Raw genomic sequence first — 23044 nt, 5'->3', positions numbered from 1 at the left:
GGATCTCTCTCGAACATCAAACCAGTAGATCGACTATATTCCACAGCGCCAACCGATAGTTGGTTGTTGAGGTCCCTCTCTTGAAGCACCTCGAGCGGTCGGCCTTCAAATGTGATCCCGAACACAGACGGTAGTTATGCCCAACTGACCAAGCAATAATTAATTGAAGGAAGAGAAGTCGGCTTTAACCAATTGGTTCCGAGGCAGGTGTCTCAAACTCCGCGCCGCTCCGTCTCGAGCAATTCATCCATGGACTCGAGCTGCATAGAAGTTGTGACTATCTGAAAGATGCATTGCAAATGGAAGAACCCCGCGGCCCACGATTTTCGCCAGCCGCCCAATTGACAATTTTGACAGCTGCAGTCCCCCACTTCCCCCATTCGGCCTCTGACATTCACAAGGGAAGGCGCGCTGGACCCCCTGTAAAAACTTGCGTAAAACCTGGGGAAGAGGTGTGTCACACTATTTTCAGTGGCTTCCCTTGTGCATCCAGCCGACACCGGGGCAAACGGGATAGGGCCGGCGTCATGCTGCAGGAGGAGAACCTTAGCTTCTTCTTTTCTCATTATTTCGACGCAACTCCTCGGCACCCACACACTAGAAGCTTGGTCAGGTGTGGTGGAAATGCAGCTCCCGTCCCTCCCGTCTCGCGGGCAGATTTCGATCTTGAACTGCGGCTACGGCGGGGTCGAGCCAAAGTCCAGCAGCGATAAAGGAGGATGAGTGCCCCGCACCTCGATAATACTTGATCGCGTCCCACATCGCCGAGTCACGAATTTTAGTTTCACTTGGTTGGCTTATAAGAGTCAGAATATTGACCACATTCTGAGCCGTTGACTCATATTTTCAGAGTTTCTGACATAAAAGAGCTAGCATTGACCCCTAAGTAAGGGAAATCAAACAGAATAACAAAAAGAAAGTGAAGGAAAAGAAAAAAAGAAAACACCACAATGCCCACTCGCGCAGACATTACCTACTTCGGCGCCGGCCCGGCCGCGCTGCCGACCGACGTCCTCGAAACAGCCGCGCAAGCCCTGCTCGACTTCAACGGCACCGGTCTGGGAATCGCCGAGCACAGCCACCGCTCCGAGCTCGCCACCAACATCATCAACGAAGCCAAGGCCGACCTGGCCTCCTACCTGGACATCCCCGCGAGCGACTACGAAGTTATCTTTATGCAAGCCGGCGGCACTGGCGAGTTCGCCGCCTCCGTCTACAACCTCGTCGGCGCCTGGGTCGCCCGCCAGCACGCCGCCATCATCAAGGAACTCGCGGGCTCCGGGGCCGACGACGAGGCCGCCGTGGTGGCCGCGCTGCAGGGCCGTGTGCAGACCCAACTCAAGCTCGACTACATCATCACCGGCGGCTGGTCGCTGAAGGCGTACCAGGAAGCCGTCCGGTTGCTGGGGCCGGAGTATGTCAACATTGCGGCGGACGCGCGCACGATCAATGACGGCAAGTTCGGCAAGATCCCGGACCAGAGCACGTGGAAGCTCAGTCCGGACGCGGCGCTGGTGTATTACTGCGACAACGAGACGGTGGATGGCGTGGAGTTTCCGGAGTTTCCGGCGGTTCTGGCGCCCAAGGCGGATGGGACGGGCCCTGTTGTGGTGGCGGATATGTCGAGCAACATTCTCTCGCGCCGTGTGCCGGTGGCTAACTACTCGCTGTTGTTCTTTGGGGCGCAGAAGAATCTGGGCTGCACGGGTGTGACGGTGGCGGTTGCCCGTCGGACCCTGCTCCCGCCGACGACGACGCAGCCGAGCCCGGCGTTGATGCGCAAGTTGGGGTTGCCGATTCCGCCGATTATGTTGCAGTATGAGACGATTGCGAAGAACAACAGCTTGTACAACACGCTGAGCATTTTTGAGTGAGCCCCCCTTTTGTGTATGCTGGAGTAGTGGTCCCAGGATGTGGTATACTGACTCAAGACAGCGTGTACATTGCCGGCCAAGTGCTGAAGAAGCTGCTCAAGACGTACCCCGACAAGGTAGACGGGCAGCAGGCAGTGGCAGAGAAGAAGGCCAGCCTCATCTATGCGGCGCTGGAAGCGCACCCAGAAGTGTACCGCATCGTGCCGGACAAGGCGGTCCGGTCGCGGATGAACATCTGCTTCCGCGTGACAAAGGTGCGTTTCCTACTTCTTGGACGTTTAAAATTACGAACCCATATGGTGATTACTGACCAAGGTACAGAACGGCAACGTGGACGACACGGAAAAGGCGTTCCTCAAGGAGTCGGTTAGCCAGGGGCTGACGGGCCTCAAGGGACACCGCAGTGTGGGGGGGATCCGGGCCAGCAACTACAACTCGATTCCGTTGGAGGGAGCTGAGAAGCTGGCGCGGTTTATTGAGGCGTTTGCAAAGGCTTGATTTTGAGGTGTTTGTTCTTGTTATTATTATTTTTTGGATGAAGGAGTGAGGGAATCTCGCATGAGCTAGGGGGCAGTGATCCTAAAAGGGGTCGTCGCAGCATGGTTCAGTTCAACAACTGGACTGCATATCATAGGGTGTCTATGCTCGCTCAACGGAAGGGCTAGCTAACATGGTGGTTATATTTTACGCCTCGATTCATCATCGTTTTTTGGATAATAAGTCTCCTCTGTTTACTCTCCCCCTACTGCGCGATCTCCTTTCTCAACCACGCCGGGACCTCAGGCACCTTATCCCACCCACTCAAATACTCCCTCCTCTCAACCCCCTCCCCACTCGGCTTCGCATACACCGCCGTAACATACCACACCGTCTCCCCCTTCCTTACCGTCCCCTGCAACGTCGGAATCGTCGTCCGCCCCTCAATCAAATTCGAATTCGGATCCGCATTCACCAACATCGCCGTTCTCTTCTTCGTCTCTCCCGTCTGGTCTCCGACAATCACATCCCCCTCCAACGCCTTCACACCCACCGCCCCAACCGACACACCAAACGCCCCCTCCCTTCCATCCGCCCACCCCGCCGGCGTAGCAAGATCGTAATTCCCGACCAAAACCGGCCGCGTGCCCTCGTGTGTGACCTTGTCATCATACACACCCAGCATCCTCCCATCTTTCGCCCGCGAACTGCGGATCGCGAACCCGCCGTCGGCCGTCATCACTTCCCGCCCCTCAGCCCGGATCTGGTGTGCCCGTAGATGCCAGTTGGGTGTGTCTTCGCGTGGCGGGAGGAGGTAAGTCTTGACGTGCACGTCGCGGAAGGGCGACCAGAGCGAGACCAGCACGGGAAGAGCCCCTTCTCCGTCGCTGCGCGTTTCGAGGGTGGAGGTTGACAGGCGGCGGGTTTTCCAGGACTCGCCTTCGTCGTCGGAGAGGCCGAGTTGGGAGGCTAGGGCGTATTGTTCGAGGGTGAAGAGACCCGTGGGCACGGAGTAGCCGAAGGCGGAGGAGTAGGCGAAGGCGCCGTATTTGGCGTGGGTGCCTTTCATCGGGTAGGAACAGGCTTGGCCTGAGGAGAGGAGCATGCAGTGGCCTCCGAGGTTGCTGTCATAGGATTAGATTGTGGCTGAAGGGGGGGAGGGAGGATGAGTAAGTAAGGGGGAAGGGTACCTCATGATGTGACCGGGCTGTTTGAGCGCTTTGATCCGCGGGGACACGGCCCAGTGGTCTTCTTCTTTGGATGTCCAGAAGGGGTGGGTTTCGGGGACCGCGAGGCAGATGAAGGCCAGGCAGGCCCAGTACTATGAGAGTAAGTTTAGCCCTGGCTTTTAGGCAGGGGGTTATGGAGGGAGAAGGAGGACTTACCGGACTCCCAGGGCTGTTATAATTCTCCGCCATCTGTTACACACAATGAGTATCTCCCTAGTGTCTCTGCCAGGTTAGAAGAAAGAGAGGACAATACATACATACATACACGGGTACGAGTACCCGATAGTCAGCGTCCCGCTAGACGACCAGATATCGTGCTGGGTCTGCCACCAGCGCAGATGGCGCATCACGATGCCCTTGACCATGCCCCAGGTCAGCGGAGCGGGCAGCTCGACGTCGGCGTAGGCGAGGGCGCCCCAGAAGGAGACCATGGCGAAGCGGTAGCCGACGCTGCGGCCGAAGGGGATGGCGCGGCCTATTTTAGTCAGTATTTTAATATTGTTTTGTTTCTTTTTTAAGGCTAGACGTACCTTCTTCATCGTAATAATGCAACAGGTCGAGGGCAGCCAGCTGGGCGCGCTTCTTGAACTCGGCTGCGTTCTCGGGGTCGTCCTCGCCAGCTAGTTTGGCGTACAGGAGCTGGAGGAAGTGGATGGCGAAGCTGGACGAGTAATAGTCCATTTCTGTATTTTGTTTAGCACCTCAGTTCCCCCCAACCATCTCAGGGGTAGGCAGAACCCAAAAGAAAAGGGGAACCTCACGGTGGATGCCCTCGGGCCCATCGTTGGACCATCCATCGCCGCGGTAAAACGTCTCGAGGTGCTTGATATCGGCATCCAGGCGCTCCTGCGAGAACTGTCCGCCATTCTTTTTCAGTCCCAGGTTCGCAAACACGCGGAACCACAACCAGTTGGTGTTGGGCATGCTAGTCTTGTTAGCAATCCATCTTCCCCCTATCCGACAAAACAACAACAAAAAGAAAAAAAGAACTCACTTCTTCTCATTAATACTATTCCCCAACCACCGCTCAACATTCCCCCTCCCCCTCTCCCCAATCCCCTCCCAAATCCCCGGCACAACGGCCAACGCAAACCCCAAAGGACACATCTCCACCATCCTCTGATCATTATCCGCCGGATACCCCCAATACTCCCCCTCCTTTTCCGTCTCCGGATCCGTCCCATTCCTCAACCCCTCCACCCACCACTCCGAACCTCGGTACTCCCCCCCGCCCGCGAGAAGAAAAGCCACGCCCCATAGCGGACGCGCGAAGCCTTCGACTTCGGAAGCGGTTTGGTCGAAGCGCACGGCTGTGCCGCCGGGGAGGCGCACGCGGGCGTGGCCGGGGGAGAAGAAGGGTTCGAGGGGGTCGAGGAGGGTGGTGAGGAGGTGTTGGACGGAGGCGCGGTCGGTTAGGGGGGTACGGGAGAAGGGGTGGGTGGTGGTGTAGCCGAGGGTGAGGCCGGGGCGGGTGTTGGTGTCGGTGTTGTCGGTGTTGTCGGTGGTGGACATGGTGTTAGCGGGGATACCTATCCTAGGACTATGGGTGAATGGTATGTGAAAAGGAAGGCTCTGGATGAACGGACGGTCCGGTCACCGGAAGTTCAAGAAAAATAAAGAGAAGGAGGAAATAAGAATCGGTTGCAAAATAAATAAAATACACCAAGACCAATATACCAAGACCAAAACCAAAACCAAAACCAAGCCGGTCGGCCGACGACGTGACGATATAATATGGCCCAGTACTCCCCCAACTGCAACTTAACATCTTCCCATCCCCGATTCCACTCACCCAGCCAATCCCCAATTTCTCCGTCTCGCACGGCGCCATCCCGAACTCCCCTGTCATGCGTGCCGTCTGGGCTTTCGCTCACCTACACCAAGCGTGACCAAGGTACACCAGTTTCCCCACCATGGATGGACCCCGCGGCTCGGGGAATTTCGAGAGAGAGAGAGAACCAAGAACCGCCTTCCCCTCATCCATCGAGAGTGGGGGAGAAAAGGAGGGGCAGAAGGAGGGACAAAGGGGTAAAATGCGGAATGCAAGAATGTTGCCGGTGTTCGGTTTCGCGGCTAATTACGGAAACGTGGAGAATAATGGAAGAGCTCAACCGGAGTGGGATCACAGCAGGTGCTACCGTGGTCCCGTGGATAAGACGACGAGGAAAGAGCGCGGTCGGGCCGCGCACGACATCGGTTCAGTAAATGTACATACATGTAACTATACTTGGTACCTAGGTTCTCTACCTACCTTGGTACTCAGAACGAGCGGTCTTGCCGTGCTTCTAGCCAGTGTGGAGTCTACACCCACAGAGAGGACACACTGTAAGCGTACCTAAGTGTAGTTGTTTTTAGACTCGAAAATCAGGGGCAGACGTCATGAAACAAACAACTTCCACAATCTCTCTCTCTCCTGAGCCTGGTATCCAAATACCATCATCTCACATCTCTCTCATCAACACAGTCCTCAGTGACACACAGCCGGCACGTACCCATTCAGTTACGCCAAAGATAAAACGAACAGAGCTCAAGTAGACATTATGTATCTAATATGCTCAAGGGTATTCTTCCATCCTCCCCCAACTCCTTCATCTCTCCTTATTCTTTCTACTCCTTCCTCCCTTCATATCCCCTAGGCTATTCCCCCCTCCCCTCCTCCCCAGCAGCAGCCACAGCAGCAGCCATCTCCTCCGGCCCCGGCGTCGGCGGAACCTCCTCATCCCCCTTCCCGGCATACCCATCGACAACCGACCCTTCCCTACTCAAACTCGTCGCATCCCCTCTCCCACCACCATCACCACCGCCAACACCCGCACTACTCCCATTACTAACACTCGACTGCGCCATCTCCCTCCGCCGCCGGCGCATCCTCCTCTCCTCATCAGCCGTCTGCCGCCGCGATTTCCGTAGCGTCTCCCGTTTTTCCGCATCTGCCGGGTCGTCGTCCCGCATTCCCTGGAGGAGCAGGGCTGCACGTTGGGCTACGTCGTCGTCTCCTCCAAGGGTAGATTCAGCCCCGTCGTTGTCTCCTCCTCCTCCTTGTTGTTGTTGTGTTGTTTGTTGTTGTGTGCCAGTAGTCGGGCTGGCAAGATCAGGGTTAGACGACCGATTGGGATCGTCATCACCCGCAGCACCGTCTGATCCAGGGCTCTGCACCCCAGGCTGGCCCGCCGCGTGGGCGGCATCCATCGCATCCAGCTGCGCAAGGTCGGGGATCTTTTGCCCCGACGCAATGCGCACTTGATGGCGGTCCTTGAGGCGGGCACGCCGGCGTCGGTCGCGCTGATCGCGAGCCTGCGGGGCCGCGGCGCGCAGTTTCTCGAGCAGGCTGTCCATGGCGCCCGTGCTGGTGGGCGAGGCCGGGTTGGCGGAGTCGGCGGAGAGTTGGGCGGCTTTGAGCGCGGCGTTTTTGCGTTTCATGGAGGCTTCGTTCTTGCGGCGCTGTTCTTCGAGCTGGGAGTTCTTGTTGTAGGATTTCCGCCACTCGGAGATGAAGTAGGCGAGTTTGGCGAAGAAGTCGCGCCGCGCGTTCTCGTCGGCTGGGTCTTCGCCGTAGAAGGTCATGATGTCGTTGTAGGTGCGGACCATCTCCTCTAGGTACACCTGCATCTGCTCGGCCTTGCGGCGGGCGTCCTTCATGCAGCGGCCGACGATTTGTGCTACGCGGTCCTGCGGGTGGAACCTCTTGGGGTCCGACAGGCTGCCGGCGTCGAGCGCCCTCTGCACGTTGGTGATGTTTTCGATGTACTTTTTCGCGTCCGCCTGCAGCTGCTCGATGTTGATCTTTTGCGCCGTGAGGACTCCAGAGATGTCGTCCGTAAAGTTCTCCCACTCCGGGTACTGGTTGCGTACGATGCGCTCGACCAAGTCCGCCAGCGTCGACTGGTTCTTGTCGTCCTTGACCATGGCCAGCCGCGCCAGCGACGACAGCTTGAACCCGCGCGCCTGCTTGTTCGCGTCGTTCATGTAGTTGCCGATATCCAGAATCAGCCCCAGCACGTTCATCAGCGACACCGAGTCCCGCAGCGACTCCGACACCGTCACGACCTGCCGCATCTTCTCCGTGATCTCGTCGTACTCGGGCTCGTAGCTGCGTGTCAGTGACAGGGCGCGCATCCGGCTCTTCCAGTAGTGGTGTAGCTCGAACGCCGTCTGCAAGAAGATCTGGTCCTGCCGCGTGAGTTCCGCCGGGTCCTGCTCGCGGTTCTCCTTGTTTGCCTCTGGGCCCGTCCAGTCCTTGCTATACGGCGCTAACTGCTTCGATGTGTTGTCGGGGATGTTGCACAGGTCGTCTTTTTGCAGGAAGTCCATGACTACCTGGTTGTCCAGCACTTCGCTGTCGCAGTGGATGATCATCTGCACCACCCTCTCCACCGAGAACTGCGAGAACTTGGCGAATGCGATTTCTACACCCAGTTAGCACCTTTTCATCTTATCCCGAGGCCCATGTCGCTAATGGGCCCGTTTCGAGAAGAAACCGAAAAAAAAGAGAACAAAAAAGGAAAGAAAAGAAAAAACCCACCGTATGCTTTCCGCAAATCATTCGAAATAATCTGCTTCTTATCATCCTTCTTCGCCGCCCCCTGCCCAATCAACTTAATCTCCTTCGCCATAAACAACTTCTCCACCTCATCCAAAATCCCCTTCCGACTAAGCTCCATGTACTTCTCCTCCCGTTCCTCCGCCGACGGCGTATGTGCCGCCCAATGCGTCGTCAGCGGCGAATCCACCTTCTCCCAGTGCAGTGCCTTGAGCTTCTTCTTAGGCCGCACAACCGACAACCCGAGCGAGGGCGCCGGCGTGAGGTGGTCCTGCCGCGACAGGTAGTGGCCCGACATGGCGCCCGGCCCGGGCATCGGCGGCGGAGGTGGTGGGGGCATGCCCTTGGTCCCGGGGAGAGGAGGAGGTGGTGGAGGAGGTGGTGGTCCGCCGGGGAGTCTCCCGGGCATTGGTGGTGGCGGAGGAGGGGGAGGAGGTGGAGGGCCAGCTCCCATAGGGGGTGGTGCTCCGGGAATCGTGCCAGGTAAAGGAGGTGGAGGTGGAGGAGGCGGTCCGGTAAACCCAGGCGCCGGAGGAGGTGCACCGGGCAGCTGACCCGGCAGAGGTGGTGGTGGAGGCGGGGGAGGTCCCCCGGTAAGTGGTGGAGGTACCGGCCGCGCCGTCGTGTCGGTGACTTCGATCTTGGGGGGCTCGTTGTCGCTGGGCGTAAGAGGCGACTGCGATTCCAAGCTCGGGTGCGATGGCCCAGTCGTAACACCATCACCATCCTCGGAGTCGCTCCCATCGAATTTCTTGACCTTGTCCTGCAACTCGTCGAACATGCCGGCAGCCGCCTTCTTGGGATCAACGACGGGCCGCTTGAGTTCGATGAGCCGCGGTGTCTCGTACACCACACCCTCCTCGTCTTCTTCCTCGGCAGCGTCCTCGGCCTCGGGCTCTTCCAGTACCCCTTCGATCGGCCCGCCGCGCGTGCTGACGGGCTTCCTGGGGATGCGCGTCGACCGCTTGACACTCCCGAGCATGCTGTTGGTGAAGTCTCTCGGCGCCACCCCAGTGCCGGAATCCCCATACCCGTCCATCTCCTCGCGCAGCGCCCGCAGCTTGTCCGAGGGCCCCACGGCATCGCCCCAGACCTTGCCCTCCAGCTTGTACACCGTCTTCTGCCGCTCCAGCTGCATCTGCAGGCGCTCCATGAGCCGGTCCCGGTCGAGGATCCCCTGCATGCGGGACGACTCCTCGTCGCCGAGTTTCGACGTCCCCTTTGCGGCATTCGACGCGGCCACGTCCTGCGCATCGCGGAGCATGAGGTACAGCTCACGGGTCTCGAGCTCGTACCGTTGCGCTTCCTTGGCCCGGAGCGTCTGCAGGTTCTCTAGTTCCGACTTCAACCCTTCGGCCTGTCTCCTCTGCGCGTCAATGAACCTCGCCTGCTCGTCGATCTGCTTCTGGAGCTTGGCGACCAGTCCATCTGCGCCCAGAGCCAGCTTATCCCGCAGCTCGTCCCGTTCCGCCATGGCCGCCTCGGCGAACCGCCGCGTCTCCGTGGCCTCGTCAAAGGCCTGCCGCGCCTCCGAGTCGGTGTGCAGCTTGTCGAGCAGGCTCTGCACGGTGAAGTTGAGGCTTTGCTTAAGGTCCATGTCCGGCAGCCGCCGGTCCATGGCCACGTAGCTGAGCATCGAATCGACGAGCTGGAACATGCGCAGCCGCTCCTCACTGTCGTTCTCTCGGATCAGCAGCAGGTGCTGCAGCGCCGAGATGAAGTAGTCTTGCGTCTTGGTGCCCTTCAACCGTTGCTGGATCGCGTCCACGATCTGGACCGGGTCGTTGAGGTCCCTAACCTCGCCCTCCACGCTGTCCTTGATGCTGCTGTTCTCCTTCTCCAGCATGTCCTCGTAGTCGATCGCCTCGTTCGTCCGGAACCGCTCGATCTGCTTGTCGATCAACTCGTACTGGAACGCCTCCATCTTGTGCAACATCCGCTTGATGCCACACGCCGTGAACTGCGCCCGGATGTGCACCCGCAGCTGGAGGTCCTTCTCGGCCGCATCGATCATCATGTTGATCAAGATGAGCGTCGCCACCACGTACTCCATCAGCAGGTTCTCCATGCCGATGCCTCCGCTGCGCACTTCCTCGCTGGCGCCCACCAGACTGCCCATCTTGCCCCGTCCATCGATCGTGACCTCCACGAGCCGCATCCATGCGTCGAACCGCCCGTTCTCCCCCTGCTGGTTCTTGGCAACGTCCATGGCCTCGATGACCTTGAGGTGGCCATGTCCGTCCGACCAGTGCGAGAGGAACGTCAGGACTTCGCTGACCAGCTTCCTCGTCGTGAGCCTCGGCGAGATGAGGGATGTCGCGAGCGCCACGAGGACCTGCTGGTGAGCGAGCGCATCGTCTGCGCCAAACTTGTTGTTCATCAACGCCTTGAGGCACTTGGCGATGTCGTACTCCCGGTCCAGGTGCTTGTCGCCCTTGACCGCATCCATCGTCGGTCCCGTCGTGGACTTGCGGTTGATCTTCATGAGCACGTTGGTCAGGGCGACCTGGCCCTGGCACTCGATGAACCGCCGTACCCAGCCGATCTGTTGCGTCCGTAGGTTGACCTCCAAGCTGCCGAACCCCTTGGTGTCGAGCGAGTTCTCCATCACCTTGCGGACGTACCACTCCGGGCTGCCCTCCTCGTCCGGCAGTTGCGTGAGGTCGACATTGCTGAACTGGCCGATCCTCGCGGTCTGCCGGCGCTTCTGTTCTCCCTGCCACTCGGTGAGTCGGTCTTGATAGATAAGCGTCCACTTCTTGGCCGGGGGGTACGCATCCATCTGGCGCCTCGCCTGGTCCGGTAAGTTGTGCCACCCGCGCTTTTGCATGAGTTCCACAAACATATCATGGATCACGTTGTCATCGTCTGGCTTCGGGAAATAGAACCCATCGCTCGTCCCCACGCCAGACGGGAACTTGGTGAGCCGGTTGTTCTCACGAGGCGAATGGGGCGACAGGTAGGATGACTGGGACGAAACACTAGGGAGTGCTGTTCTGGATGAGCGGGGATGATCTGCAACCTGGCCGAGGTAGGATACTGTATTACCTGACATGATGCTTGCTGTATCGGATGAACTGCGTCCTCCGGATGTGGTGTACGAGTTGTACCGGGAATTATAGGACCCTGCTATGCCACTGTCCCTCGGAGGCCCCCATTGTTGATACTGGGCCTGACGGCCCGTAGATGCCATCGTAACGTTGGATTCTCTGGGTGCGCTGGGCGCGGGGCGCGGTCCGGACGGGTACGGGCTCGTGGGACGCACTGTCGACGGATCAAAGGTAGGATACTGGTGGAAATCGCTTGTTGCCTTGTTCAGCTGGTGGGGGAGCGGATCTCTTCGTGTAGACATTTGATCGGCCATCCCGGCATGGTGCTCGGGTGGAATCGGCGAGAGCCGGTCCGTACCGAGCGAGTCGTATGGAATTGTGGTCATGATTCCGGCGGTCATGTTGATGCCGGACCCAGACGAGCCGGGGCGATCTAGGGATATCACAGACGAGTCTCGCTTGTGGCGTGAGTGACGTGAGTTCATGGAACTCGAGTCGAAGTCGACGGCGAGATGACGGCCTTCATCGGCCGTGGTGTTCCGTTTGTCGACCTTGTTCCGGGACCGGTGGAAGAAGGACGAGGCCTTCCCGCCGGAGGAGGCCCGTGACTTGTCGTAGGACGACATTGCGCCGGTGCTGCCGTGGCGGGAGCCCGTGAAACGGTCGCTTCTTTGTGGGGCGGGCGGGCAGCGAGCCGCCAAATGTTTGGTTTCTCGAAAACAGCCGTGTATTGCGTCGACGACCGTCAATCAATGCGTAGGAGGCGGCCGGGGCCGGGTCGTCAGGTGTGTGGTGGTCGTGGTCGTGGCTCGGGTGGTGCGGAATTTGTCGTCAATGGACTCTGTGTCTCAAACTCCAGGCGCATCGCATCATCTCCCGGGGTTGCGGCCGGGGTCTGGAAGCGTCTCGTCACAGCACCGGGGGGGAAATGTGTGGTGCGTATGTATGTACTTCGTAGCGTGTCGTGCTTCTGCGCATGAATTCCAGAATAATTAGCATGAAGATCACGTTTAATAGTGACAACCGCTAGGGCGAGGCCGAGACACAACCCAGACTGTGACGGACGTCCAGACTGCGGATTCCGGCCTCTCTGTAACAACGGGATCGGCGACGGATGTTGGCCGGTTGAACTGGACAAGCAGCGCCGCCTTCGATCGCGTTCTCGGGCCGGGGGGCGTTCGAGCCAAAGGAATGGAGTTAACGGGGGATGGAAACAGGGACGGGGACCAACTGCGATTCCTGCCACAGCAGCGCGGGCTTGGCCCCTGCGGCGTTGTCACTCGCAAGGACAGCGCGGTTTGCGCTGTGGAACGAGGGTTTTCGGGGACCGAAAGGACCGGGCCGAATCTTTCCACTGTCGCAAACAAACAGCTCGATGGGCCAGCGTTCGGGCTAGCGTGGTGGTTGGGAGTTGGGTAGTTAGGTGGTTGTTGTCGTCGTCGTCAAGGACGGAATTATGAGGGCGATCCTGCAGTGGGAGACTCCCTGCGGGCAAGGTGCGGCCACAATTGCAGAATCGATAAGCGGGCGTCCAGGGCCGCACACAACTCGACACTGGAACACGCCGACAGAGAGACGGGAAGGTGGGAGGTTCGCAAAGGGGGTCCGCGGGCTGAAACAGGCCTAGCTCGGATCGACCCCTGGGTTGCTCGCAGACAGTGGACAGGAGACAGGGACCGTGCCGTATGGCCTGTGCGTCCGCCCCCCATGATCCATCCCACGCCTTCAACCCCGCAGCCATTAGGTCCGAGCAACGCCTGACAGGATGCTTCTTGAAACAATTTTCTGCCATTTGACAGTTCGTGTTCTACACTAGTGTACCACATGGCTGGTTTTCGCGATCTTTCTCTTACGACAACCAAGGGCCGTGCTCGTACGCGGTAACACTGGCAACGGTGGGCAAAAAAAAAGTTAAGAACGTTCTTGAAGCACGTGAAGAAGCCCCTGTCGTCTTGGCAATTTCAAGGTGGCTCCTCGGCCAACCACTCGATGTTCTCCAATGGAGTTATTCTTTCGGTCCATTTCGGCCGGCTTCCCAATGAACTGAGACTCCAGGTGCTCAGCTCTCTTCTTGCCGTTCGTCTTACCGAATGGGGAAATCGCCCTGATATTCTTGAAGCTGGAAGATCACGTATTCGGGAAAGGTTTTCGTTACTGATGCTGCCACGGTGTGCGCAGGAACGTGGGTTAGAGAAAAGAGTGACTAGAGTTGGTGCTTGACGAACTCTGTTCCGATGTACTCCATCTGTGAAGTTGTTTCGAAGCCCTGGAGAAATTCGATATTGAAGACATGGGAGTGCACAAAAGACGGGAGGATCCACCGGGAATGCGGGATGCCAAGATGACACACAGCGCCAAGCTCAGCTTCCCGACAATTGCATATCTTCAAGAGCTGCCACGCGTTGCTCATTCGCCTGCGCCCATGCATCCCACCTGCATGCATGCGCAAGCTTCCCGGTCTGTGGACACTACATCCGACCCCCATCGTCAACACCCTTCCCGGTGTGCTGGCCTCTAGTATCTACTATCGCGGTCACCGGTGGCGCAGATGCCCAGGTATAACAACGACGACTGGGCCGTGTCAGCGCCCGGGTGAGGAGTTAGGTTGTCGCTTTGGGTGTGTTTCGCATACGACACGGGACAACACCAACAAACACCTGTCAAGAAGGGCCAATTTCATCGCCATTAAACCCGCCGGCGTGGGGCACCGGGTCGGACAAAATGGGGTCAACGTTCTCGGTCATCAAGGTACATTGCCGCCTATCGCGCGAGCCAAGCGTTGCTCTGAAGCGTCCCGCTAACAGCCACCATTCACAGACCTTGATCGTCCCTGCAGTCATCTCCCTCATACTCTTCCTCACAACGACCTTCGTCCTCTACCCGCTCTGGCAACGCTACCGCAATCGATATAGCCAATACCTTCCCCTCGAGACGATATCAAACCAAACGCTATCGCTCCGATCCAGGATACAAGAAGCATTAATTCGCTTCCTAGCGCCGTCAGCATGGCGAGCGCGAGTCGCAGACCGTATTGCGGTAGCTGAGCGAGGCTCTTTTGATTCAGAAGAAGGAGAAGAGCTCGGAGATGTGGATGAGCCTCTTTCAAGAAGAGTGTTGGATCGAGAAAGGGGCATACCCATCGATAATCAAAGAAGGCTTAGCAGAGAGTTGGTCCCCGTATTATAGGTTGCCGTTGCTGTGTGTCCGTGAAAGCTAACTCCTCGGCAGTCTCGAAGAAGGGTTTATGGACGACAGCGACGACGACACAGAAAGTAGTCGAACCCGATAGAGGCTTTCTTCTTTTTGTATGCAGCATGGTGTTGGATAATCAACTTTTTCATCTTTTGGAGCTTTGGGCAAGGCTGGTTTGCCTAGCATCCCTCATGCATATCCTATTTCCTGCGACACCTTCCCCTACGTCTTTTTAATTTGCGAGCCTCAGGCCGACCATCTTGTCTTTCACCCCAATACCTCTGTCGGTTAAACATAGGACGCAACCCTTTAACCAATCAAGATGACCATGTCCTATTGGTTATATTATTGCGTAGTGCGCGGGCTCACAGTCAAAAAATCCTCTGTGACAAACATATTTCTAGTCTTATGCCCAAAAGAATCTCATCTGCGAAAAATACACGCGAATCCGTGCGTTACGCGCGGTGACGATTTCCAAGATCCCTTCTGTTCACACTCGCACGGGTACAAGCATGCATCACATATGCCTTTATCAGGATTCAAGATGGTGAATCCATGCTCAATCAATGGGTGGCCGAGCCCAAGGTCTGGGCCCCCAAGGCCGCTGCAGAACTCGACCGGAGCCTTGAGCGAACCTCGCCTCCAAGAATTTGGTTGCGTTTTCCCACGATCACACAAGTAGAAATCCTTCACGCTTGACCCGCATCTATACTGGTATCCTTAAACTGCATATAATCCCAGTAGGCCGCCGAGCCCACCCCAAGCTTTTTTTCTCTCCCTTCTTCTTCGTTCTTTGTCTCACAATCCCGTATGTCATTCCCCCACGCAAGGTAGCGAGCAGCTGCAGATCCCAAGAACAAGATCATCACCATGGCGACTCCCGAGGAACAGGCAACAGAACTCAAAAACAAGGGCAACAAGGCGTTTTCGGCCCACGACTGGCCAACTGCGATCGACTTTTACAGCAAGGCCATCGAGCTAAACGACAAGGACCCAGCATTTTGGTCCAACCGAGCCCAAGTGCGCATTTACCCCTCCAACGGCTCTTCATCCCTGGTCGCGTGACTGATCATGGAATTACCCATTCGCAATAGGCCTACTTGAAGACGGAAGCCTACGGCTTTGCGATCCGCGATGCGTCGAAAGCTATCGAGCTCAAGCCAAGTTTTGTCAAGGTGCGCCATGCCTTTCGTCTCGGGCCCTCGCCCGCGAGCGCGCCGGAGCTCCCCCACCAATCCCGAGTTATTCCCCGTTTTCGCCCGCAACGCTGACAGTCCCGATCCCGAATTCTGATAATATAGGCCTACTACCGACGAGCGACAGCATACGCCGCGATTCTTAAGCCAAAAGAAGCTGTGAAGGACTTCAAGTCGTGCGTCAAGATCGACCCAGGCAACAAGGATGCCAAGCTCAAGCTGGTCGAGTGCGAAAAGATCGTGCGACAGCTCGCCTTCTTCGCCGCCATCGAGGTTGGAGATGAGCCATCAGCTGCCGAGGGACTCGATGTGGACTCGATTGCCGTAGAGCCTGCGTACGATGGGCTGCGGTTAGATGAGAAGGGCATCACGCAAGAGTTTATCGACGACATGACCGAGCGCTTCAAGAACGGCAAGTTATTACATAAGAAATATGTGTACCAGATCATCCTGGCTGTCAAGAAGCTGGTGTACGAGGAGCCAACCATGGTCGAGGTTGAGGTCCCTGAGGACGTCCAGTTGACGGTCTGCGGTGATACTCACGGTGGGTCTCCGAAACTAAGGGGGTGGTTATATGGTGGAAAGAAATTCAAAAGGCTGACACAACACGCGGCAGGGCAATACTTCGATCTAATGGAGCTGTTTAGGTTAAACGGTACACCGGGTGACAAGCACTGGTACCTCTTCAACGGCGACTTCGTCGACCGAGGTTCTTGGTCGACCGAGATTGCGCTGCTTCTCTACGCTAACAAGTGGCTGCGGCCCAAGTCCTTCTTCATCAACCGCGGCAACCACGAAACAGACGACATGAACCGCGTCTACGGGTTCGAGGGCGAGTGCAAGGCCAAGTACAACGAGCGGTAAGTGACCTAGACCGCACCAGCCTAGGCTAAACATCAAAAACTCTAACAATTTCCCAGTGTCTTCAAGCTTTTCTCCGAAAGCTTCTCAGCCTTGCCCCTCGCGACCCTAATCGGCGGGAAATTCTTCGTGCTGCACGGCGGCCTGTTCTCAGATGACAAAGTAACGTTGGACGACATTCGTGCGCTAGACCGGCACAAGCAGCGCCAGCCCGGCCAGGCCGGTCTCATGATGGAGATGCTGTGGGCCGACCCACAGACGGAGCCCGGCCGCGGGCCCAGCAAGCGCGGCGTTGGCATGCAGTTCGGTCCGGATGTTACCAAGCGCTTCTGTGAGCGGAACGGGCTGGAGGCTGTCATTCGCTCGCACGAGGTCCGCATGGCTGGGTACGAAGAGGAGCATGATGGGAAGTGCATTACAGGTATGTGTTGGTTCAGCGTTGTGCTTGTTATAGGCTGCGAACTAAATACTGATGCCACCGGTTCTAGTCTTCTCGGCTCCCAAGTACTGCGATATGACAGAGAACAGAGGCGCATACATCAACGTTGGCTCGGACTACAAGCTCAAGTTCTGCCAGTTCGACGCCGTCCCACATCCTAACATCCGGCCCATGGTAAGTGCAGCGAGAGCAAAAATAGGAGCGATTCAGGAGCTAACAGCAATCGCTAGGCATACGCCCAAAACTCGGTGATGTCGTCGCTGATGTAAACGGGACTGGTGGTTTGATGAGAAATCGAAGATATCCGCGGAACATTTACAGGTTGTCAAACATATGTGGTTCCGCGGGATATAATCATGTTGATGCTGGTGTTAGCCATAACGATGCTTATGGCCGTGGATTTTAAGTGATTCCCAGGCGACGCCCGACTTTTCGGGGGGCAAGGGTCGGGTCTGCCGAAACTCGAGTTTGTAGAAGGCTCTCGAAGGACTACCCGCTGTTGCATTACACTATGCTTTGTAAGACCAGAGGCGCGGGCAGCCGCAAACAAGCAGCAAGCTGCCGGTTGGGTTCATGTTGCCGTCAACAGACGGATAGGTCATATCTAGAGACCAGCCAGCCAGCCATTTGACTGGCCAGTTAGCCAGATATAAAACCAAGCAAACAAATAACTCCAATCTCGCTCTCAAGATCATCATTTCTCCCAGGTGCCCTCTTCAACAACCACTCGAACTAACCAGCCAAGCAACCTTGATCGCCCAAACCCTCACTCAATCCGCCCATACCCCCTCCTCCCCATCCCTACCCACCAAACTCCCCAACCAATCCCCACATGCCTTCACCCCCAAAACCATCCTCTCCCCTCCTCCTGCTCCCGCTCCTACCCCCGAAAACGCCGTAACCCCCGCCACGAACCGTGCCAAATCCTCCCGCGGTACTCGTACCCACGCTTCCCCTCCTCCTCCTCCTGCCTTTCGCCTTGTTGGGCCATGGTCGTTGTCGGTATCATTCCCAACGGCTAGAATATCCACGGGAATGGCGGCGCCCGTGTCACCTAGGAATTGCCGGAGAGCGGCGGTTAGGTAGGCACGGAGTTGGAGGGCGTCGAGAGGTTGTTGTTCCTGGGGTTGTGATTGTGACTGTTCTGGGGGTGGTGGTGATGGCGGTTTGGTGACTGTGAGGTGGATGTAGGACCAAGGGGGGTGTCGGAGAGTGGTGGTGGTGAGGATGCGAGTTCGTGATGTGGCGGTTGGTGTTGAGGAGGGGGGTTCCGGGTTGGTTGTTGGGTTTGGGGGGTCGAGGTCCATTTCTGTGGACATGTTGTCTGACTGGAAGAGTTGCCGATTGTAAGGGGATGTGTGATTGATAGTGAGGTAGACTTTGCCTTAGTCCTTCAATCGGTATGGTCTTGGTGGGGGGGGGGTTAAAGGTTGTAACAGCCGAAAAAGATTAAACACCACGAGTTGTTGAAGAATCGAGGGAGGGTGAAATCCTCGGGCAATCCTACATGTAGGCTAAAAAAAACCCAGTGAGACCGCAATATTAGTAGGCGGAGAGGTTATCAGGCTTGCTTCGTGACAGCTACGAAAATTCACTTTGAAAGAGTTGTTGACATGAAAGTCAACCTTTCCTTAAAATGGGCTGAAAACCTAAAAGATTACATTCGTTACATTACCATCATGGGCAAGTGTTTAGGCTATCGTTGTATCGGGGTGTAATACTGATCCCTTCATGCAACGACGTCAGACGTCACAGCTCTTGGCTTCTTTCGTGACATGTGCTGCTCACTCGCGCTTTCTCCCAACCCACCTTGTCCACTGACAAATATCTGTTGCCCTTGGAAGGCGCCATCTGAGATGGCAAGGTTTACATGAACGGTTCCTAGTCGAACAGGTAGACCGCATTCGCCTCCCATTTAATTTGCGACCCGATCACAAAAGTCGAAACCATGAGATTCGCGCCTCGAGAGTTACAGTCCATGAATGCCAACGATACGTCCATCCCATCCTCCAATTGGAAAACTCGGCATCACGACCACGCCTAACCGTCCGCTTCATTCGCGCTGGGTGAGGAGCTATGAGCACCTGCCCAGCTCTGGAACCGACTTCGGTCGCATACTTGACGGGTGGCTTTTATCTAGCGAGTCGAAGCCAGAAGGAAGCAGACATTGCAGACACTTGTACCGCCGTTATACCACTCGGCCTCAAACACGACGTAGAACCGGTACTCGACTTGTTATGGGGAATTGGTGTGGTTCTCGGCGTCTTGTACGGCATCCTCTACTTCTTGTGGATGCGTGTAGACTTGAGAGGCGTTGCGCATTTCCTTGGTAAAGCTTTGGGGACCCTAACACCTGTGTTGAGAGTCATGTTTGGTCCAATACTTTGGGTTTTGAACGTCGTGTTTGGGGTCGTGAGCTTCTTTTACCTGTCGATTTTCTCCTTGATAAGTATAATAGTGGGGATTTTGATCTCGCCGTTGCTTATTCCATTGCGCCTGGCCCGCTGGACGTGGGGAGTGATGAACGAAATGTATGAGGAGTTCCAAGTAAGTTTGGCGTCTTTCCCATTCTTTTTCTTCGATTATACTAACACCCTTGACTAGCCGGTTTTTCAATATGTATGTGAACATTGGTTGATCCGGTCCTCGTGTTTTGGGCCATATTCTGCCCTTCTGTACCTGTCGTCTAACACGCTTAATTAGTTCAGCCTCGCTGTCATAATCGGCCTAGTCGCTGGAACAGCCATCGCCTTCCTAACCAGATTCCTCGTTCACCTGCTCCGCACCTGGGTCCCCTTTCTTAGACCACCACGTCAACGCAGACCCACACGAAACCGGCAACCTACGCGCCATCATCAACACCCGGATCACCACGGCACCACCACCACTAGAAGAGACTTGAAGAGCAGCAGCAAGGGCAAAGAAAAAGCCAAAGACCTCCACCCAGACTCGGCGATCTACTGGTCCTCGTCATCATCCGATGACCTTCGTGACTACCGGCGGGACAAATCGTCCGCAGCCACCACCACCGCCACCCCATCGTCTTCCCGCACCAACGCACGGTATCCTTCCACATATGTGGGCGCCTTGCCACCGCTGTCACCATCATCGTCGTCGTCGCTAGCTAAGAGCTCGCGGCGAACACTGCCTGCGGGAGTACGCGTGGCAGATACCATCCATGAGGAATCATCCGACTAGAGCCCGGTGACCTAGTGGATGGGATGCACGGAGTTATTTGTCAAACCTGGTGCTTGTTTGGAGTTTTATGGACTCGCTTGCTTTGCTATTATTTTATCGTCTTATACGTCCGGGACTAGAGCAGGGTGGCGTCATCGCCTGAAGGGGAGAGCTCTTAATCAATATTACCTGTGAAATAAGGAATTACTACACGTTCAAGTATACATGTGATGCTAAATTGTTGGAAACCTTCAAAACAAGTGACGATCGTGACGCATCCTAAAGAGAGACAGGTCACGACAGAGACAAACAACAGGCAGTTAGCCTTACGCTGTCAGCAAAATCATAATCATGATGGTACACGCTGAATTTAGCCCACCCGCTTGCTTAGCCCGCCAAAGTACGGGCTCAGAGCGGCCCCGCTTGACAGTGATCAGGATGGGCTTCTTTCCCACCAGTCCATGATCCCAGGTATTAAGTAGATATGACATGCCAGGCCCCCATCCGTCCATCAAACCAACCCCATTAACCGGACACCCGAGCCACTCTCCTACCGCGGTCCTACCTCCGGTACAAGTCACGATCTCTGTCCCGATCTCTCTCACGGTCCCTATCCCTCTCTCTGTCTCTATCCCTATCCCGATCACGATCCCTCTCGCGGTCCCTGTCTCGGTCGCGGTCCCGGTCGCGAGGCATCGGTGACCGGCTTCTACTAATCGTCCGGCTATTCCGTACCCTCTCCCGGTCTCGATCCCGATCGCGGTCTCTGTCATCGTAGTCCCGTCTCCGGTCCCGCTGATCGTGTCGTCTGTCGTCTCGATCGTCGCGTCTCCGTCTGTCATCCCGCCGTGGTGCGTCTCGGTCGTAGCTGGGGATGTAGGTGTCGACGTCGTTCCGGCCCCCCCCACCACCACCGGCTCCTCCTCCTCCGCCTCCTCCAGTTCCGGGGCCTCCGCTGCCAGCGGGGGGAGGTGGGCGAGGCGGCAAGCCGCGGTCGCGATGCCACGCGGGGACACGTTCTTCTGGGCCGCGACTGTTGCGCGGGTATCGGCCGCTGTTGACGCCGTTGCGGAAGCCATCGCCGCTGAAGGAGGAGGCGTTGTTGGGCCCGTCGTGGGGGCCGCGGCCGACAGTTCCGCCCTTGGGGGCTGGTGGCAGCGCGGCACGTCGGTCGTGGAACTTGCGTCGGTCGAGCTCGTGGCTTTCCTCGAAGGAAGGGAGCTCGTGGGGTTTGGCGGGGTGGGGGGCTGTGCGGAAGTAAGGGTGTTGAAGGGCATCGTGCGCATTGGTGCGGCTGCGCCAGTCGAGTTTGAGGAGTTCTCGGAGGAGTGAGACGGCGGCGGAGCCGTATTCTCGGAATCGCTGGGCAAGGTTTCCTTGCCGTGGGTGAGGCTGTAGGGCTTCTGCGTTGGGGAGAGACCGCCATCCCGGCATGTTTTCGTCTGTCGGGGTGCCACAGAGCTCAAAGATGATCTCGAGTTGGTGGCCATCGCTCTCTCCAGCTAGGATCGGTTTGCCAACAAGCATCTCGCCAAATACACACCTACAAAAGTTAGCCAAGAATTCATGGGCAGAATACAGGGGGCAATACATACCCAACGCCCCACATATCAATGGCTGTGGTGTAGCGTTTCAGGTGCATGAGCAGCTCGGGAGGCCGGTACCAACGAGTTACCACCAGGCTAGTATAGTCACGTCGTCCCTCGCCACCGCCCCGGCCCGGCTTCGGGACTTCTCCGTCATAATGCCTCGCGAGACCAAAATCGGCAATCTGGAGGATACCCTTGTTGTTGATCAAAAGGTTGGCCGCCTTCATATCTCGATGCAGAATGTGATTTTCATGGAGATACTTGAGACCTTCGAGAAGCTGCAGCATGTAGCACTTGATCTGAGGCTCCGTAAAGTGCACTGAGGGGTTGTCGAGAAGGCCAGACAGGTCGTGGTCCATGTAGGGTGTGACCATATACATAATAGGCTTCTTGCGCTTGTCGGCTGGAATGAAGGTTAGCGAAAGCTCATAGTCACAGCTTGGTGTGCTTGGTGGACTTGCTGCTCCGGGTTGGGTGCTCAACCGCCATATCCTCCAGGCGCAAGATGTTGACATGAGACAAAAGCTTCAGAAGCTTGATTTCTCGGAGAGCCGTAATAGGGAACTAGGGGGCGTGTTAGAGAGATCAGTCCCAACAAGAGCGTTGACCGGCACAAACTCACCCCATCCTTCTCATTGTGCATGATGATCTTCTTCAGCGCAACTAGGGCATTTGTCTTCTTTGACCTCGCGCGATGAACCTCGCTGGCAATTGATGTTAACACGATGACTTTGGGAGTGTCGGGATAACAAACCGCAAAAATTTGATTTCTATGTACTCACCCAAAAGTACCCTCCCCCAGCTTGCCCAACACCTCATAATCGGTGATTCGAGAACATCCTGTGAAGCTGTTCTTGGGCCGTTGATGGGCTATTGCGAAACTGCGTGGGGAGGGCGCAGCGCCCAGTTCCTTAGACTCGAGGATGCTCATTGTTGCCAAGGGATGATGCTTTATTGGTTGTCGCTGTTTCCTTGACGAACTGAAAGGGTCGCGACTTAGGGGAAGCGCTTGGGTGAGATGAAGGAATGAAAAGTGTTTTGGTTTGGGAGACGGGGGAGGGGCTTCCGGCACCTTAACGGAAAAGTGTGAGTACCATGGCAGGGCGAGGTGTTATTATGTTCCCCCTCGGACATCGGCACACAATAGAAAACTTGGGAGATGGGAACCTTTGAATAGGATGGGAGTTCGATTAAAGAAGACTTGACGCGACGGGCATGGTGCATTCCGGGCTTGGCACACCCAATTTGAACCTTGCTGGACAAGGCCCACTGGGCCGGGTGCACGGACCTAAGCAGCCCGAGCGAACAAACCCTAACCCTGAGAGAGCTCAGGCTCAGCTGTGCCAAAGCAGCTCCATCTCAGAATCTCGAACCACTCTGCCCGCATTCACGCCCACCGCAACGACAAACGAACCGACCG

At 56.7% G+C, this 23044-nt stretch overlaps 8 protein-coding genes across 8 annotated transcripts; 4 read left to right on the top strand and 4 right to left on the bottom strand.

Moving 5' to 3' along the window:
* Positions 1 to 950: 950 nt before the first annotated feature.
* Positions 951 to 2372, top strand: C8A04DRAFT_12058 (phosphoserine aminotransferase; the record flags this gene model as incomplete). Its single annotated transcript, XM_062777203.1, has 3 exons — positions 951 to 1870; positions 1936 to 2128; positions 2196 to 2372. 3 exons carry the CDS (start codon positions 951 to 953, stop codon positions 2370 to 2372), a joined length of 1290 nt encoding a protein of 429 aa, XP_062637157.1.
* A 244-nt stretch (positions 2373 to 2616) lies between these two features.
* Positions 2617 to 5092, bottom strand: C8A04DRAFT_12061 (uncharacterized protein; the record flags this gene model as incomplete). Its single annotated transcript, XM_062777205.1, has 7 exons — positions 2617 to 3475; positions 3542 to 3672; positions 3737 to 3769; positions 3838 to 4055; positions 4111 to 4263; positions 4342 to 4505; positions 4575 to 5092. The coding sequence occupies 7 exons, from the start codon at positions 5090 to 5092 to the stop codon at positions 2617 to 2619; spliced, it is 2076 nt and encodes a 691-aa protein (XP_062637156.1).
* A 1125-nt stretch (positions 5093 to 6217) lies between these two features.
* On the bottom strand, positions 6218 to 11796 carry C8A04DRAFT_12033 (putative cytokinesis protein sepA; the record flags this gene model as incomplete). Its single annotated transcript, XM_062777192.1, has 2 exons — positions 6218 to 7986; positions 8103 to 11796. The coding sequence occupies 2 exons, from the start codon at positions 11794 to 11796 to the stop codon at positions 6218 to 6220; spliced, it is 5463 nt and encodes a 1820-aa protein (XP_062637155.1).
* A 2095-nt stretch (positions 11797 to 13891) lies between these two features.
* On the top strand, positions 13892 to 14459 carry C8A04DRAFT_37204 (uncharacterized protein; the record flags this gene model as incomplete). The annotated part of the gene is made up of 3 exons (XM_062783804.1): positions 13892 to 13918; positions 13988 to 14337; positions 14399 to 14459. The coding sequence occupies 3 exons, from the start codon at positions 13892 to 13894 to the stop codon at positions 14457 to 14459; spliced, it is 438 nt and encodes a 145-aa protein (XP_062637154.1).
* Positions 14460 to 15232: 773 nt separating this feature from the next.
* Positions 15233 to 17127, top strand: C8A04DRAFT_28568 (Serine/threonine-protein phosphatase T; the record flags this gene model as incomplete). Its single annotated transcript, XM_062780689.1, has 7 exons — positions 15233 to 15382; positions 15457 to 15537; positions 15664 to 16102; positions 16175 to 16418; positions 16479 to 16840; positions 16908 to 17032; positions 17089 to 17127. The coding sequence occupies 7 exons, from the start codon at positions 15233 to 15235 to the stop codon at positions 17125 to 17127; spliced, it is 1440 nt and encodes a 479-aa protein (XP_062637153.1).
* Positions 17128 to 17628: 501 nt separating this feature from the next.
* On the bottom strand, positions 17629 to 18177 carry C8A04DRAFT_28567 (uncharacterized protein; the record flags this gene model as incomplete). The annotated part of the gene is made up of 1 exon (XM_062780688.1): positions 17629 to 18177. One exon carries the CDS (start codon positions 18175 to 18177, stop codon positions 17629 to 17631), a length of 549 nt encoding a protein of 182 aa, XP_062637152.1.
* Positions 18178 to 18934: 757 nt separating this feature from the next.
* On the top strand, positions 18935 to 20056 carry C8A04DRAFT_12121 (uncharacterized protein; the record flags this gene model as incomplete). Its single annotated transcript, XM_062777221.1, has 3 exons — positions 18935 to 19405; positions 19463 to 19477; positions 19562 to 20056. The coding sequence occupies 3 exons, from the start codon at positions 18935 to 18937 to the stop codon at positions 20054 to 20056; spliced, it is 981 nt and encodes a 326-aa protein (XP_062637151.1).
* Positions 20057 to 20596: 540 nt separating this feature from the next.
* On the bottom strand, positions 20597 to 22555 carry C8A04DRAFT_28565 (cmgc cdk protein kinase; the record flags this gene model as incomplete). The annotated part of the gene is made up of 5 exons (XM_062780687.1): positions 20597 to 21578; positions 21631 to 22027; positions 22086 to 22188; positions 22247 to 22328; positions 22407 to 22555. 5 exons carry the CDS (start codon positions 22553 to 22555, stop codon positions 20597 to 20599), a joined length of 1713 nt encoding a protein of 570 aa, XP_062637150.1.
* Positions 22556 to 23044: the final 489 nt, after the last annotated feature.

This window comes from Dichotomopilus funicola, assembly GCF_033296635.1.
Source record: "Dichotomopilus funicola strain CBS 141.50 unplaced genomic scaffold C8A04scaffold_30, whole genome shotgun sequence".
NCBI classification, from domain to species: Eukaryota; Fungi; Ascomycota; class Sordariomycetes; order Sordariales; family Chaetomiaceae; genus Dichotomopilus; species Dichotomopilus funicola.
Note: the sequence above shows the minus strand (reverse complement) of the source record. Positions and strands in the feature narration are given on the sequence as shown.